The sequence below is a fragment of the Pantherophis guttatus genome, chromosome 3, assembly GCF_059756535.1.
Source record: "Pantherophis guttatus breed Tessera chromosome 3, ASM5975653v1, whole genome shotgun sequence".
NCBI classification, from domain to species: domain Eukaryota; kingdom Metazoa; phylum Chordata; class Lepidosauria; order Squamata; family Colubridae; genus Pantherophis; species Pantherophis guttatus.
In genome coordinates, this window is record NC_142065.1 from 73,704,382 (window position 1) to 73,719,323 (window position 14,942).

The following is a 14,942-nucleotide window of genomic DNA, read 5'->3' on the forward strand; positions in this document are numbered from 1 at the left end:
TTCTAAATATCTCATAAATAATTTTAAAAATTAACTTTTAAATGACAAAAGAAGACAAATTTGTATCTTGTGCAGCAATTAATCAAAGTGAATCTGTGAATCAGGCATACATAACCTTTTGGCAGGCAAAGGATATATTTTTTTTCTGCCGTTATTTATTATATTGTCACAGAGAACATGTCATTATTGAAGTAGTATTTTATCATTTTTGTTATTGTAATGTAATTCTACTGGAGGTATAACAAAAATCTCCAGGAAATCTTACTTCTGAAATGGGGAAATGAGCCACAAAATGTTGGTAATGTGACCCCAATCAACAAAAGTATTCAGATAACATTCAGATACTTAACAACTTTTGCCCTTAATTTTGAAAAATAATTAATTATTTCTTTCTTGGTAAAATATTTATTTAAAATGATAGAATCAGAGGATTATCCTGAATGGATTATTTATTACATACATAAGGATTCTTCCAATGTAGTACAAATACAACGAGTTCTCTTCTTGCTCAAATAGAATTGTGCACAAATCAAAATTTTGTAATTTCTCATCTTAGAAAAAAATTTCTGATTACCTACATAAAATTCTAGAGCTAAGTTATTGCCAGAATCTCTTCTCATAGGATATATTTGAGGAAAAACAGAAGGGATTATTTACTATATCATCTTCCCCAAGAGTTGCTGATCCAGTGAGTTTCCAATATATGTAGTTAGTTTCCAATATGCAATATGCAAGATTGTGCAAGGTTGTTTTTACTATCACTGCTATATCCCCTTAAGTCTATATCCAGAAAACATGAGTGAACAGTAAATATGGTGATAATATGAAGAAGTAACGTAAATGATCATTACCAAAACATTGTTTCTAGAGTAACCCATTCTAACTTCTGCCTGTTAAAATCACAACTACTCAGTCCTGCGCTCAATGTATGTTTTTCTTTCTTAAGTGATATTCTAAACAGACAGATTCCTTTTCATCTTATTTGTATATCTCTTCTGAGAATACAGAATTTACATCTAACATTAGCATTTACTATACGTATATCCAATTCATAACACTTTTTATTTTCAAAACAGCTGTATCAAGATTAATCTGTGTATTTTTGACTATGTATTACATACCTGTGTTGTAGGGCACTGTAGGTTTATTAGCACTATAGGACTGGCACATTTCAGAATGTTAAAATAAAATAAAATTGTTTTGTTCCTACAAGATAGATAAAATGATTAGTTTCACTCCATGTATACGTATAGCAATAATTAATAATTAACAAAATGTATAAATATATTATACACATATTAAAAATTCACTCCAAATCACTGCCTGTAGGGATTCCTATTATAGCACACATGAAGATTAATTTTGAGAAAATTGTTCTTTCCCTGTGCAATAGGATAGATAGCAGCAATTCATGCTAATTTAATCATACTTTTCACATTAATGTTTTATCACATATCCAATTTTCCACTGTGCAGTAAATTTATCTTGTACAGTTACTAAGTTTAAACACACACTACATGGTATCATGAAACTGGTATTTTTTATAGTAATCACAAGGTGGCACTAAAAATCAATGAAGAATTTGTTTGTATGTAGAAATCTATAGACCGTATAAAATCCCAAGAATACCTTTTCATAAATATAGATCATTCTTATAACGAAAGACTACAATGAATTATATAGATATAAAACATACATTTGGCTTAAGCAGAGGGCAAAAAAGTTAACCCATTTATTTTTTAAGATAAATTCCCATTAGAAGAACCCTGAATTTCAGAAAGAGTGGATATAAAATATCAACAAATTAAATAATAAAGAATACTGTGTGTTTCATCAAGCTTCTATCAATGATCTGAAAACATTTAGAACTAATATTCCATAGTACAAAAATGGTTAAAATGGCAGATTAAAACTAGGAGCAGGGACATCCAAGTTTAAGTGCAACTTCAGTTGTAGATATCCACTTGATAACTAGGCCAGCAAATTTTCTGTCAGAATAATAGAATAATGGAGTTGGAAGGGACCTTAGAGGTCTTGTAATTCAACCCACCCCCAGCTCAAGCAAGAAACCCTGTACCATTTCAGACAAATGGTTGTCCAATCTCTTCTTAAAAACCTCCAGTATTGGAGAACCCTCAACTTCTGGAGGCAAATTGTTCTGCTGATTAATTGTTCCAATTGTCAAGACATTTCTCCTTAGTTCTAGGTTGGTTCTCTCTTTGATTAATTTCCATCCATTACTTCTTGTTCTGCCTTCTAATGCTTTAGAAAATAGGTTGATACCCTCTTCTTATTTATTTTACTTATTTAATTTACAGGTTTGCTGTTACAGAGATCCATAAAGAAGATCCCAATGTAAGCCATTTAAACCCTTACAGAAAAAGATGGGATTTGAATCCAGCAAATAAAATAAGGGAAAAATAAGAGATACTAAGCCTGCTTTGCCTCTTTTTTAAAGCTGTGGAGGAGCAGTCTTTGGCTGTCTCTTTAGCATGGTTTGATGCATTGAAAAGGGAATTTTCCAACCCCCTTTGAAAAAGTTAAGGGAAAAAAAATCATACCCATATTCATCTATATGGCCACACTGCATCATTATGCTTTCTAATAGGAGAATTGTCTGCTTAGAAGAACTAAAGAGTTCTTTAAAGTGTTCCAGCTATCACCTCTTGATATACACAGTGAGTATACAACTAGGACTCTTTAAAATTGAAGTTCACATTGATAGATTCCAAATACAGGCTGCAATGAAATTCATACAGCTGAGTGGCAATCTAATTGGAACTGAAGTGTTTTCTATTTGCTGATAATACAGAGAAAGCACTATAGAAGAGTAAAGCTGTGGCTTCTTTTTCAGGCTATCACACTATTGTCTTCTAAATGCAAAGGGAATATTGGTTTATATGGAGATTAACAAGGAGATGAATTGACGTAACTAAATTCCCTCACAATGTACTTAACCTAAGATGGAATTAATTCTGTTATTTTAGTTCAATATCATCCCTTCCTGAAGAACTACGAACGTTGAAATTGGTTTCAAAACATCAAATATTCTAAAATATTTATCTGGTATAGAATTTGTTGAACCATTGCAACTATTATTTACATTTTATTGCTCTATGCCAAAGCACTTCAAATAGCAGTAGTATAAAGATTAGCATGTCTCTTCAAATTTAACTACTCTCAAGATATGAATTAGAGGCAGCTTCTGGGTTTTATAAACCATAAATCTTTAATCCATATCAGCAACCGGTCAAATTTCATAAAAGCTTTTTTACATAAAATTTTTATTTTTGCCTCCCAACTAGCTTACCAATATCTTCATACATAATGAATTCTAAAGTTGTAATTCAAAAAAGAATGAAATATGCAGATAAGGCTTGATGAGTGCTGAACATGGGTCCAAAGGATTTATAGTATAATTTTCACATATACTAATATATATGGAGACTGCCAAGTTCCGGAAGGTTGATGTATCATGCTACAGACTTATTATACTTTAAGGAAAATTATATTAAAATGCCACTTGTTTATAGCCTCTATAAATACAAAGAAACAAGTGTATTCTTGAATAACCGAATCTCCTGAGGCAAAGAGAAACAAATCTTGCCTTAGCCATGAAAGCCATTTGGGTGACTTTGGGCCAGTCACCCTTTCTCAGTCTAACCCACCTCACAGGGTTGTTGTGGAGAAAATAGGAGAGGAAGGTGTGCTGAAGATATCTTGCCATCTTAAGTTAATTGTAAAAACAATAAAATACAAATAAATAAACATACAATATCTTTTTTCACACATTATATTAATCCAGGATTTTCAAGAACTCTGATGTACTGTATCAACTGCTCCTGTTTGGCTCTTCAAAAATTCCTTCATGGTCTGCTTATTACATCATTTCAGAGATGGGTTTCAGCAGGTTCTGACCAGTTCTGGAGAACCGGGAGCTGAAATTTTGAGTAGATCAGAGAACCGGTAGTAAAAATTCTGACTGGCCCCACCCCCATCTATTCTTTGCCTCCCGAGTCCCAGCTGATCAGGAGGAAATGGGGATTTTGCATTCAAAATGCAAAAGGGAATGGGGAAAATCTCCATTCCCTCCCTGGATTGGGGAAGGAATGGAGATTTTACTTCCCTTGGAGTGGGGGGGGGAATGGAGATTTTACAGTATCTTTCCCCTGCCACGCCCACCAAGCCATGCCACGCCCACCAAGCCACACCCACAGAACCGGTAGTAAAAAATTTTGAAACCCACCACTGCATCATTTCAACATATATGACATTATTTTGGGGGTAATTTTATGGTTGGGATGGATATAATTTGCTTTCTACAGGTCTCTAGTTCCCATTTCCATACCAAATCCCAGAAAAAATGGACTAGACATCTTTAATCCTATCCTGTCTAGTGACATAATCATGGCCTCCGTTAAGCCTTTGGAAAGGTTGGAAAGCAGAGTTGCAGCCCCTGACAACTTAAATGTTTGCCATATGTATCAATTTAAGCAAGCAAGAGAGCATTCTTGCCAGTTTCAGCTTCTGGCATATGATACTGACTGAATAAAACATGACAAACTTACAGAAATAGGAAGCAGTCAGCTGTGCTTAGAAATTACTTTTCTCTCAGAATGACATAACAATTTCTCACTTGACATCTTATTTAAGCATTCAATTTATGTTGGCTAATCAGACCCAATGCATCTTAGGTTTACAGTCACTTGGATTCATGATGTAACAGTTACATATCTAAGTGACAGACAGTGTCTGGGCTGAGCAGTGACTTGCTTTGAAGTCTGAGGGTTTTTTTAAAAAAAGAAATCTTAATTGGAATCCCAATTTTAAAAACCCAGTAAATGAAAGCAGAAGCCACCTGCACACTTTCAGTAAGACATCTGCAAAAAATAGGAAATGAGATAATAGTTCTGGTGCATGTGACAAGGATACAGATGCAAAAGAATTCGGTACTTACTCATTCGGTGTATCTTTTTGACCACAGAACTGCCCATAGCTATCAGTTGGATAGGCTACTTTTCTTGGGTCACCATGTACCCAGGCTGTTAAATGAAGAAGGAAAGCAAGAAAGCATCAAGTCATTTCAGTTGGAATTAAACTTTGCTACTCATTAAAATGCAATTCCTGTCATGAACTGTTTTAACCTCTCCCAATGGATACTTAGAATATTGATTGCTTCTTAAACAGTCGCCTTTTTTAATGAAAAAATATGGAGGGGATAGATACAAAGCAAAACATCTCTCTCCTGTTCCCCCCTTTTATATCACAATGTATCTGGCTGACAGCCAGAAAATGAGGTAATGCACTTAGAAAATGACAGTTATTAAAATGAGGAGAGGGATGCATTACAAAAGCTTTGTTGGCATAAAGCCATACAGTAGTATTGAGCCAAGCTAAATACACTCAACTGACTTCATGCATACTTCTGAGCTGCCTTCTGTACACAGAATTGTATGAACCAATTAAAATACACTGTCAGATCCCAGTTTATGCAAATCACTTTGACTCTGATCTACTATAATTGCTGCAGTCTCACACTCCTCTTCATTTAATGGGGTTAAATGTAGAAAAACTGAAACGAAATCAAGCCAAAATCAAAATCTCCTCCAAGGTCGTCAGGATAATAATTGGAATCATAAGGCATGAAAACACCATGCCTTAATCTTTGCAGGCCAAAGGTAGAAGGGACAATGCATAACTCCTAATAACCCAGACTTCTTTTGTACAGCTGGATTAAGGCAGAGTTTTATTTCCTTACTTTTATTTAAATATGAATTTTAAAACAGATTTAATTCTATCTTAGTTTCAACACACATTTCATTATGTGCAGAACATAACAATATTGTGGTGCTGTGTTTATTTTTCTTGCAGATACTGAGAGCTTGCCATATTTTATATCATATTATGAAGTTTGACACCTGTGAAAAATGGCATTTGTGAAACACTAATGTAGGTCAGGAAATATATTTAGCAAAATCAAGCAGAAAAGAACACACTACTTAATCCAGGTATTATAATTTTCTTCTTCCACAACAATTAAATAAAAGAGAATATTTCCTTCCTCAGTTTTGTACAGAAAAACAACATCCATTCAATTATTGTTTTCCTCCATAAAAATTATTGCTTTGAAACCTAATAATTTCAACAATAAACTGTTCTATTAGGTATACAGGAAAGTATTCACACCACAAGCAATTAGTACAAAGATTAAATGGGTTGTAACCGCTCCCATTACATGGACTACTTAAAGTTTAATTTAACTGATTGGGCACTTATTATTTATTAGATAGCCATGTAGGAACTGTATATTATAAACTGTACTTTAATAACTCTAGAAATAAGTATTTCTGAAACTCATGGTTACAGGTAGTCCTGGACTTATGAACACAATTGAGATCAGAACTTCGGTTGCTAAGTGAGGCAATTGTATAATGAGTTGCTTCCAATTAAAACCTTTTATAACCTTTTGTTAAGCGAATCATCCCAGTTGTAAATGAATCACACAGTCATTAAGTGAATCCGGCTTCCCTCATTGACTTTGCTTATTGGAAGCCAGTTGGGAAAGTCACAAATGGTAATCATATTACCCTGGGATGCTGAAACCATCATGAATACATACCCATGGTCATGCGATGGGTATTTATTCATAAATTTGGATATATGCTGGTTGCTAAGTAGCCAAATTTTAATCACATGACCATAGGTATGTTATGATGGTCAGAAGTGTGAGGACCAGTTGAAAGTCACTTCTTCAGTGCGATTGTAACTTTGATTGGTCAGAAAGCAAATGATTATAAGTCAAGGAATGCCTGTATTCAAAAGCAAGAGAGCACTGAAACATTGAAAGTTATTATCATAAACAACAACAACAACAAAAGATTATTTTTATCAAATTGTCTGTGTAAAGTGTGAAAACCCAATAAGGACCAATTCTGAAAATTACAAAACTAAAAGTTCTCAACCAGTATTTTTTCCTATCAGAATAAAGATTCATATTTTGGAAAGGTCCATGAATTTTAGATGATTCGATTCTGAAATGTAGATTTTTCTATTGATTGAACAACAACAACAACAAAGGTGGTTGAGAATTTTTTGAGTTCTAGTCAAATGTAAATGCAGATCCACCCATATCTAATTGTGGTCAAGAGAAAAATCTTTTCCTCCTGTTCTTCTGTAAAGAGCCAGAAATATATAGATCCTATTGAATCATGAGTAGCCTCAGGCACAACTGTGATTGTGAACTGATTATATTCTATTTTTCCTTTTATATGAGCTTCATGGACTCTCATGCATTTTGAACAGGACAAGTGTCTGGAGTCTATCCAAAGGTGATCTCATCTCTCGGTTAAAAATAAGGCACATGGGCAAATGTGAAACAAGAAAAGGAAATTGTAATTTAAGGAAGAGAGACAGATGTGAATGCTACCAGTTTGTGAGGGGGAAACATTCCAGATGCAGAATGAGACACAGGGACAAAAAAAAAATCTCTAGGTGTCTCTCTGTGTGAAAGATAATACGCAAACATACAAAAATAGATCTCATTTTGAGTTGCTTTCAGCATCTGTTGGTGTTCAGAAATTTCATTTGATATTTGATGTTCTGTCCTTATAGTTAAGGCAAGCACAATGTGATGTACACATACACTTTTTCAACAGATGCAAAGCTGACCAAACTGTCAGTGACCCACGCTGTGAAGAAAAGAAAAACAAGCCAAGCATTCAGTCATTATCTCCATCAATTTTCGACATATTTCCCATACGCTATTATTTGGAGAAACCTCTCATAGAAAACTGCCATGAAATCCCAGCCAGAGGATTAAGAGAGATTTTTTGTAGTAGCAGAAAGTGCAAAGCTGTAGAAACATCTAAGGATACAGCACAATTGCAAACTTCCAACTGTTTTTCTGCTACTTCTCTCGTTCCCTGCCCAATCTTCTGATCACTTCATTTTTCATAATGGCATGCCCGTAACAAAAGTTTTTTTAAAAAAAAAATTAAAGAAACTATTTCATAAAGAGGTGATCTACGGTGAAATACAAAAGTAGTGAGGCATGGTTCTAACAGAATGAAAGTCTTCTCTATAAACAAAATTGCTTTTGCTTCAGGGAAGATACAATTGGCAGTTTAATCTCTGCTAGGATTTGCTGCTGCTTTCAACTGAATCATCCCACTGTTTACATTTTCTGCACCAAGGCATGTGAAGCCACTGTGTGGTGAGACCTAGAGCGCCTTTGAAATCTAAGTTTCTTCTTTCTAAGCTTCTACTGTGCTTGTGAGTGAAATATTTTTATAAGCAATAATAGAGCACTGTACTTCAGGACTTGAAGTTTAATGAGATCTTTACTACTTTGTCAAAACTGAGGCCTGGTTCCAACTGTTAGCTACTGTACATCATAGCCTGAAATTTGAGAAACTAATACGGCTTTAAAAGATACTACTAGACATGTGTATAAAAAGAGTAAGTAGGACTTTTTTTCTAGTAGGATGCTCAACAAATGAAAGGAAATAATACAATCTCAATCACCAGGATTTATAAATAATGAACTTTGCTTATTATAAGTGCAGTGACCATATTCCCTTGGGGAAAAAAAAAGGACAAATCTGAAAAAGGGAAATAAAAGAGGCTCATAAGGATAAAAAAAAAGTTTGTTTTACAAAAAAAAATATTCAAAAGCAGAACCAACAAACTAAATCATTAAACAAATCTAAATCATTATATTTATTAAAACTAAATCATTAAATTAAATAAATCTTCGGGATAGATTTTTGAAATAAAGGACTACCCTTTATAATAAAGGACATATGAATACTGAAAGTATAACCGAAGAAAGCAACTATATTTCTCATGTCCCCGTGAATTCATTTCCTAGCCTGAACATGTCTTTACTATTTGACAGGAACCACAAAAGAAGAAGATAGAGATAGCCAAGTTTTGGGATTGGGTCATAGTTGCTTAATGTAATAATGTAAATAAGTATTGAATTCTGATCATCACAACAATTAGCTGAACATGAATTTTTCCTTAAAATATTTATTTATTTATTATTTAAATTTCTATACCGCCCTTCTCCAGAATAGGACTCAGGGCGGTGAACAGCCAGAATAAAAAACAATACATACAAAATTTAAAAACAATTTAAAATAATTAAATATTATTGGCCATAAATTAAAATAACCCAATTTAAAATCAATTTAAAATTAACTCAAGCCAGCCCCGCTAATTGAAATAAATGGGTTTTCAGGGCCCGATGAAAAATCCGGAGGTCTGTTATTGTACGTATCTCCGGGGGGAGGTTGTTCCAGAGGGTGGGTGCCGCCACAGAGAAGGCTCTCCCCCTGGGGGTCGTCAGCCGACATTGTCTGGCGGACGGCACCCTGAGGAGGCCCACTCTGTGCGAGCGTACTGGCCGGTGGGAGGCTATTGGTGGCAGAAGGCGGTCTCGTAAGTACCCCGGCCCTAAGCCATGGAGCGCTTTAAAGGTGGTCACCAACACCTTGAAGCGCACCCGGAAGACCACCGGGAGCCAGTGCAGCTCGCGCAGGAGAGGTGTTACGTGGGAGCGCCTCGTCGCCCCCATAATCCCCTGCGCGGCCGCATTCTGGACCAGCTGGAGCCTCCGGGTGCACCCCAGGGGGAGCCCCATGTAGAGAGCGTTGCAGTAGTCCAGGCGGGAAGTGACGAGTGCCTGAGTGACTGTGCGTAGGGAGTCACGATCTAGAAAGGGGCGCAACTGGCGTATCAGGCGAACCTGATAAAAAGCAAAATAATATTTTTGTTTAATTAATTGTAATATAGATCCAAGCAACTCTAACCCAGAATTGCCAAAATTGTCTTCCATGCATGCTAGACATTCCAATTCTTTATTGCTCTTAAAAGTACTTGTGGGTTTATTTTTGGTTGTTTGGAGCTTCTGGGATTCAAACTGAAGTTATTTAGGGAAGATGCATGAAGAGCAAACAGCAGTATTGATATCAATAAACAGCATCAATATAATTGGATTAAATATTCAGCCATTTTACTTTCATAATTGTCTGCAATTACTGCAGGTTCGAATCTCGCCAGGCTCAAGGTTGACTCAGCCTTCCATCCTTTCTAAGGTAGGTAAATTGAGGACCCAGTTGTGGGGGCAATAAGCTGACTTTGTATAAATATACAAAAGGATGAAGGCTATTGCTTAGCACATTGTAAGCTGCCCTGAGTCTCCGGAGAAGACGGCATATAAATAAAATTAAAATAAATAAATAAATAAATAAATAATTACTGCAAAAATATGGATCTACAATGTTACTAGGGAATACTGTTATAATTTATTTTAGCAGATAAGGAATACATATTCCATTTTCTTATTGGTATTACCTGTATAATGTACCACTTCTTTTTCATTACCTACTGGCTTTTCTTTCGTTATCTACTAAAACTACTATATATGTATTCAAATACTGAAAACATTCATATGAATAAAACAAGGCAAAGCTTGCATTAAAATGTCTTCTGAAGAAACAGTTCAACATTTTGCAGGGGGAAATGTTGATCAAAGACCTATTATATCCAATTAAACTTATTTCAAAGGATCATCCCCAATAACTAGATAATATCCATGGCCATGTTGCTTGCTCTCAAATAAGACCAAATGACATGGAATAGCTGCTAGTCAATGTTTTACTTCTTTAGTATTGTTGGCATATATTGATACATATCGTATATACAATGTGCATGTTGTACACATGTGAAAAACATGTGTGATAATGTCATGTCATTAATTGTTTCTACTATGGGGAAACCAATGCTGGACAGACATGAATTCCTAGTAAATTTATCCCAAATGAAGATGCTGAAAGACAATATTTTTGTATATAGGTAGTCTTCAACTTATCAGCACAATTGAGCCCAAAATTTCTGTTGCTAAGTGAGACATTTGTTAAGTGAATTTTGCTCCATTTTACCTTTCTTGCCACAATTGTTAAATGAATCACTGCAGTTGTTAAATTAGTGACAAGTGAATCTGGCTTCCCCATTGACTGCTTACCAGAAGGTTGCAAAAGGTGATCACATGACCCTGGGAAACTGCAAATGTCATAAATGTGAATCAGCTGCTAAGCATCTGAATTTTGATCACATGACCATGGGGATGCTACAATGGTTATAAGAGTGAAAAATGGTCAAAAGTCACTTTTTTCAGAGCCATTGTAATTTCAAATGGTCACTAAATGAATTGTTGTAAATCGAGGACTACTTGTAAAACCTTTTAAGAAATAATTTGTTGTGTTACTTGATCAGATTCTCATTAATATCATTAAGCTAACTCTTATTTTTGACCTTATTTCTACCACCATGACTGAAATTTGGTCATAAATACAAATAATAGCAGAGTGATTTTCTAAGGCAAAATCAAATCAAATTCACTAAATCACTGAGAGGTGTAATAAACCTTTTTTTTACATATATATATATATATATATATATATATATATATATATATATATATATATATATATATATATATATTCCTTTTCACATTTCCCTTTCCTAATGGTGCAATAATTTCTAACATTTTCCTTTTACAATTGCAGTTTTATACAATTAAAGTAATCTACAACATAACCGAACCATAGCAATTCTACCTGTATTGTTTCAGCTTGACTTTTTTTTTTCAAAAAAATCAATATACCCATCATTTTGATGTCTCTTCTGTAATTACCATTGTTAACTAATGTAAATAGACATTCCATAATTTGTTTCCAATAAATATTTTAAATGAAAATAGCTTTCTTTAACTGGCATGTCTACTTAATGAAAAACAAAATTTATTCAAATAGCATGTTAAGAACTACTTTCTAATGAACTTTATCCATGAATATTACTTACCCACAATTCCTAATGCAATGTAACCCAGGATGACAACAACGAAGATCCCACAACACAATACATCTGTGCAATGCCTGAAGAAAGAATATATCAACATTACAATATATTTGTGGTCCAATGCAAGTATCTCTTTTGGCACAATATAGACACAGAGTGCATCAGCTTAGCACCCATCCACTATGTGTTACTTTTCTTCCAAGTTTCATTTCAAAGCCGCCTGTTTGCTTTCAGCCAATGGTTTTCATTTCAGAAATAATCATCCAAGACATAAATGAAATATTTAGTATGAATTGTCAAACTTCAATATGCTTGGCTCTACAAAAGAGTTGCTTCCATCAAGAATTTGTTTACAGAAATCCACTGGCCGGCTGGGTGATTTTGGGCCAGTCACTTTCTTTCAGAATAACTTATCTCACAATGGGCTTATTGTGGGGAAAATAGATTATCATCATCATTTATTGATATCGCTGTACCAGGAGACACCAGTCAGAAAAAAAAAAGAACTGGAAAAAAAATCACAAAATATCACGACCTGGCCATCAAAACCATGCAATTATGGATGAAACATGTAAAGTGATATCCATTGTCATTTGGGCACTTGGTACCATGTCCAAGAATTTTACAACATACATCAAGAAATTGCAGGTTCCTGCAATAACACTAGTGGAACTGCAAAAAACTATGCTACTCGGAACATCATACATTTTAAGAAGATACTTAGTTGATACCTAGGATGCTGGCAGTAACCCACATCAACCATCAGCGCCAGTCAATGATATTTGTGATACATTTTTAAATGTTCAGTTGACTGAGTTTCGTGTTTAATGAATAAAAGAGATAATAATAATATAACTCAATGAAGTATGTTGGATGTTCACTTCATTGAATTATTTATAAAAATGTGATGAAATGAAGAAAGAAAGAAAGAAAGAAAGAAAGAAAGAAAGAAAGAAAGAAAGAAAGAAAGAAAGAAAGAAAGAAAGAGAAAGCAGTGTTATGTGGCTTAAAAATAGTATGTTCCTTTCTTAATAATGGAGGAAGAGATGTTTCAACTAGATTTTAAAAATGGCTAGGACAGTGATGGCTAACCTTTTTGCCATCGCGTGCCAGGAGAGGGGGGGCGGGGGAGGGTCGCGCGCGCACATGCCCACGTGCATGCGCACGCAATCCCACCCCTCACCCCCCCACGCTCCTGGCACAGGATGGCCTGGTAGGCCCGTTTTTCTTTCTTACCTGGTTCCAGATCTTCTCTATTTGTCTGGGAAGGGCGAAAACTGCCTCTCCCACTCCCTTGGAGGCCCTATGGAAGCTGAAAGGGCCCATTTCCCAACTCCCAGTGGGACAGGAAGTGACATTTTTTGCTGTCCCCAGCCTCCAGAACCTCTCTAGGAGTCTCTAGGAGTCTCTAGGAGCCTCTCTAGGAGTCTCTAGAGGCTGGGGACAGGAAAAAACGTCACTTCCTGTCCCACCGGGAGTCGGGAAATGGGCCCTTTCAGCCTCCGTAGGGCCTCCAAGGGAGTGGGAAAGGCTGTTTTTGCCCTTCCCAGATGCATAGAGAGGATCTGGAGACAGGTAAAAAAGAAAAATGGGCCTTCCCCCCCCCAGGCCCTCCAGAGGCAGGAAACAGCCTGTTTTCCTACTTCTGGTGGGCCCAGAAGGCCCAAAAATCAGCTGGCCGGCGCACACATGCTCCCCAGAGCTGAATTGGCGTGCCCAGTAATATGGCTCCGCGTGCCACCTGTGGCATGCGTGCCGTAGGTTCGCCATCATAGAGCTAGGATATTTAGTGCTGTAGGGATTTTGAATCAAATTCCCAATCTTGAGGGACCTTCCAAATAGATTCTTATGTACTGTGGGGACTATAAGTAGAACTAACTGTGCATCTGGAAATGCCTGTATATATATCTTGCTCTGTTTGGATACTAGCTATATTAAGTTTGATACATTGTGTGCGAGTTAGGTGGTCATAGATATTTGATAAATAAACGAATAAGTTATAATGATAGAAAGTTGTAGGGTTATTCCAGCCAGAATGTTAACTCAGCTGGGCTAAGTCAATATTTATCTAACATACAATCTATTACCAAACCTTGTATATTTCAATTCTTGTCGACCAGAGTTTGCATATCCATATGCATTATGTAATAACTACTATAAAGACAATTTTTGTTCATGAAAGGGTTCCTGAAGATCAAACTTCACAGGAAGCATTTATGTAGCCTTTCAGAGCTATGAATATTCAAAAATATTCTTTTCAATCAATCCTTTCTCATGTCAGGATATGAACAATTGAGTAAGAAAGATTGGATGATGTAATGACATAGGATATAATAGATTATTTACTATTACCTTCAGAGGAAATATGATCTCTCAATAAGGCTGTGGCAGAATAGCATGTTTACATAGTTCACTAATCATACTAAAAGTATATTTAAGGTAAATCCACATTGGGAGGAAAGGAAATATTGTATGATCAGAATTACTGGTGAAACAAACGAGCCAAGGAAACTGACAAGAATAGAAAGGTGACAGAATACAAACAGCAAAGAATGAACAGCACCATAATATGAACTAAATTTAGAAACCTCACAGATTTATTGAACAGGTAGTCCTCGATTTATGACCATGATTGAACCCCAAATTTATGTTACTAAGTGACACATTTATTAAGTGAGTTTTGTCCCATTTTATGATATTTCTTGCCAGAGTCGTTAAGTGAAGTGAAGTTAGTAACATGGTTGTTAAATGAATCTGGCTTCTGGCTTCTCCATTGACTTGGCTTGCCAGAAGGATGCAAGTCGAGGACTACCTATATTTTTAGCAACAAAAACTTTATTCGGGAAATCAGAATTACTCAGAACAAGCTGAATGTTTGAAATGTATCAGTCAGAATTACTGGCAATTGGGAGAGAAAGCTAGAAAGTTATTGGCTCACCAACTGAAACAACAAAACTTTGTATCAGGAATTTGGGCTAAGGTTAATTATATATTGAGACTAAATCTATAACCAGTATTTTTAAATTCTATATCCAATTATATAGGTGTAGACTTTTGGGGTATTAAAATGTAAGAAATAT

At 35.5% G+C, this 14,942-nt stretch overlaps 1 protein-coding gene across 3 annotated transcripts in view; it reads right to left on the reverse strand.

Annotated features, from left to right (window-relative positions):
• SLC44A5 (solute carrier family 44 member 5) overlaps positions 1-14,942 on the reverse strand; it is a 169,853-nt gene that overhangs the window by 42,522 nt on the left and 112,389 nt on the right. For all 3 annotated transcript variants that reach the window (XM_087889832.1, XM_034437013.3, XM_087889833.1), the window contains 3 exons: positions 11,866-11,939; positions 4,958-5,042; positions 1,122-1,206 (listed from right to left, as the gene is read on the reverse strand). In XM_087889832.1, coding sequence (XP_087745958.1) covers positions 1,122-1,206; positions 4,958-5,042; positions 11,866-11,939 — 244 coding nt within the window. The remainder of the gene's footprint in view (positions 1-1,121; positions 1,207-4,957; positions 5,043-11,865; positions 11,940-14,942) is intronic.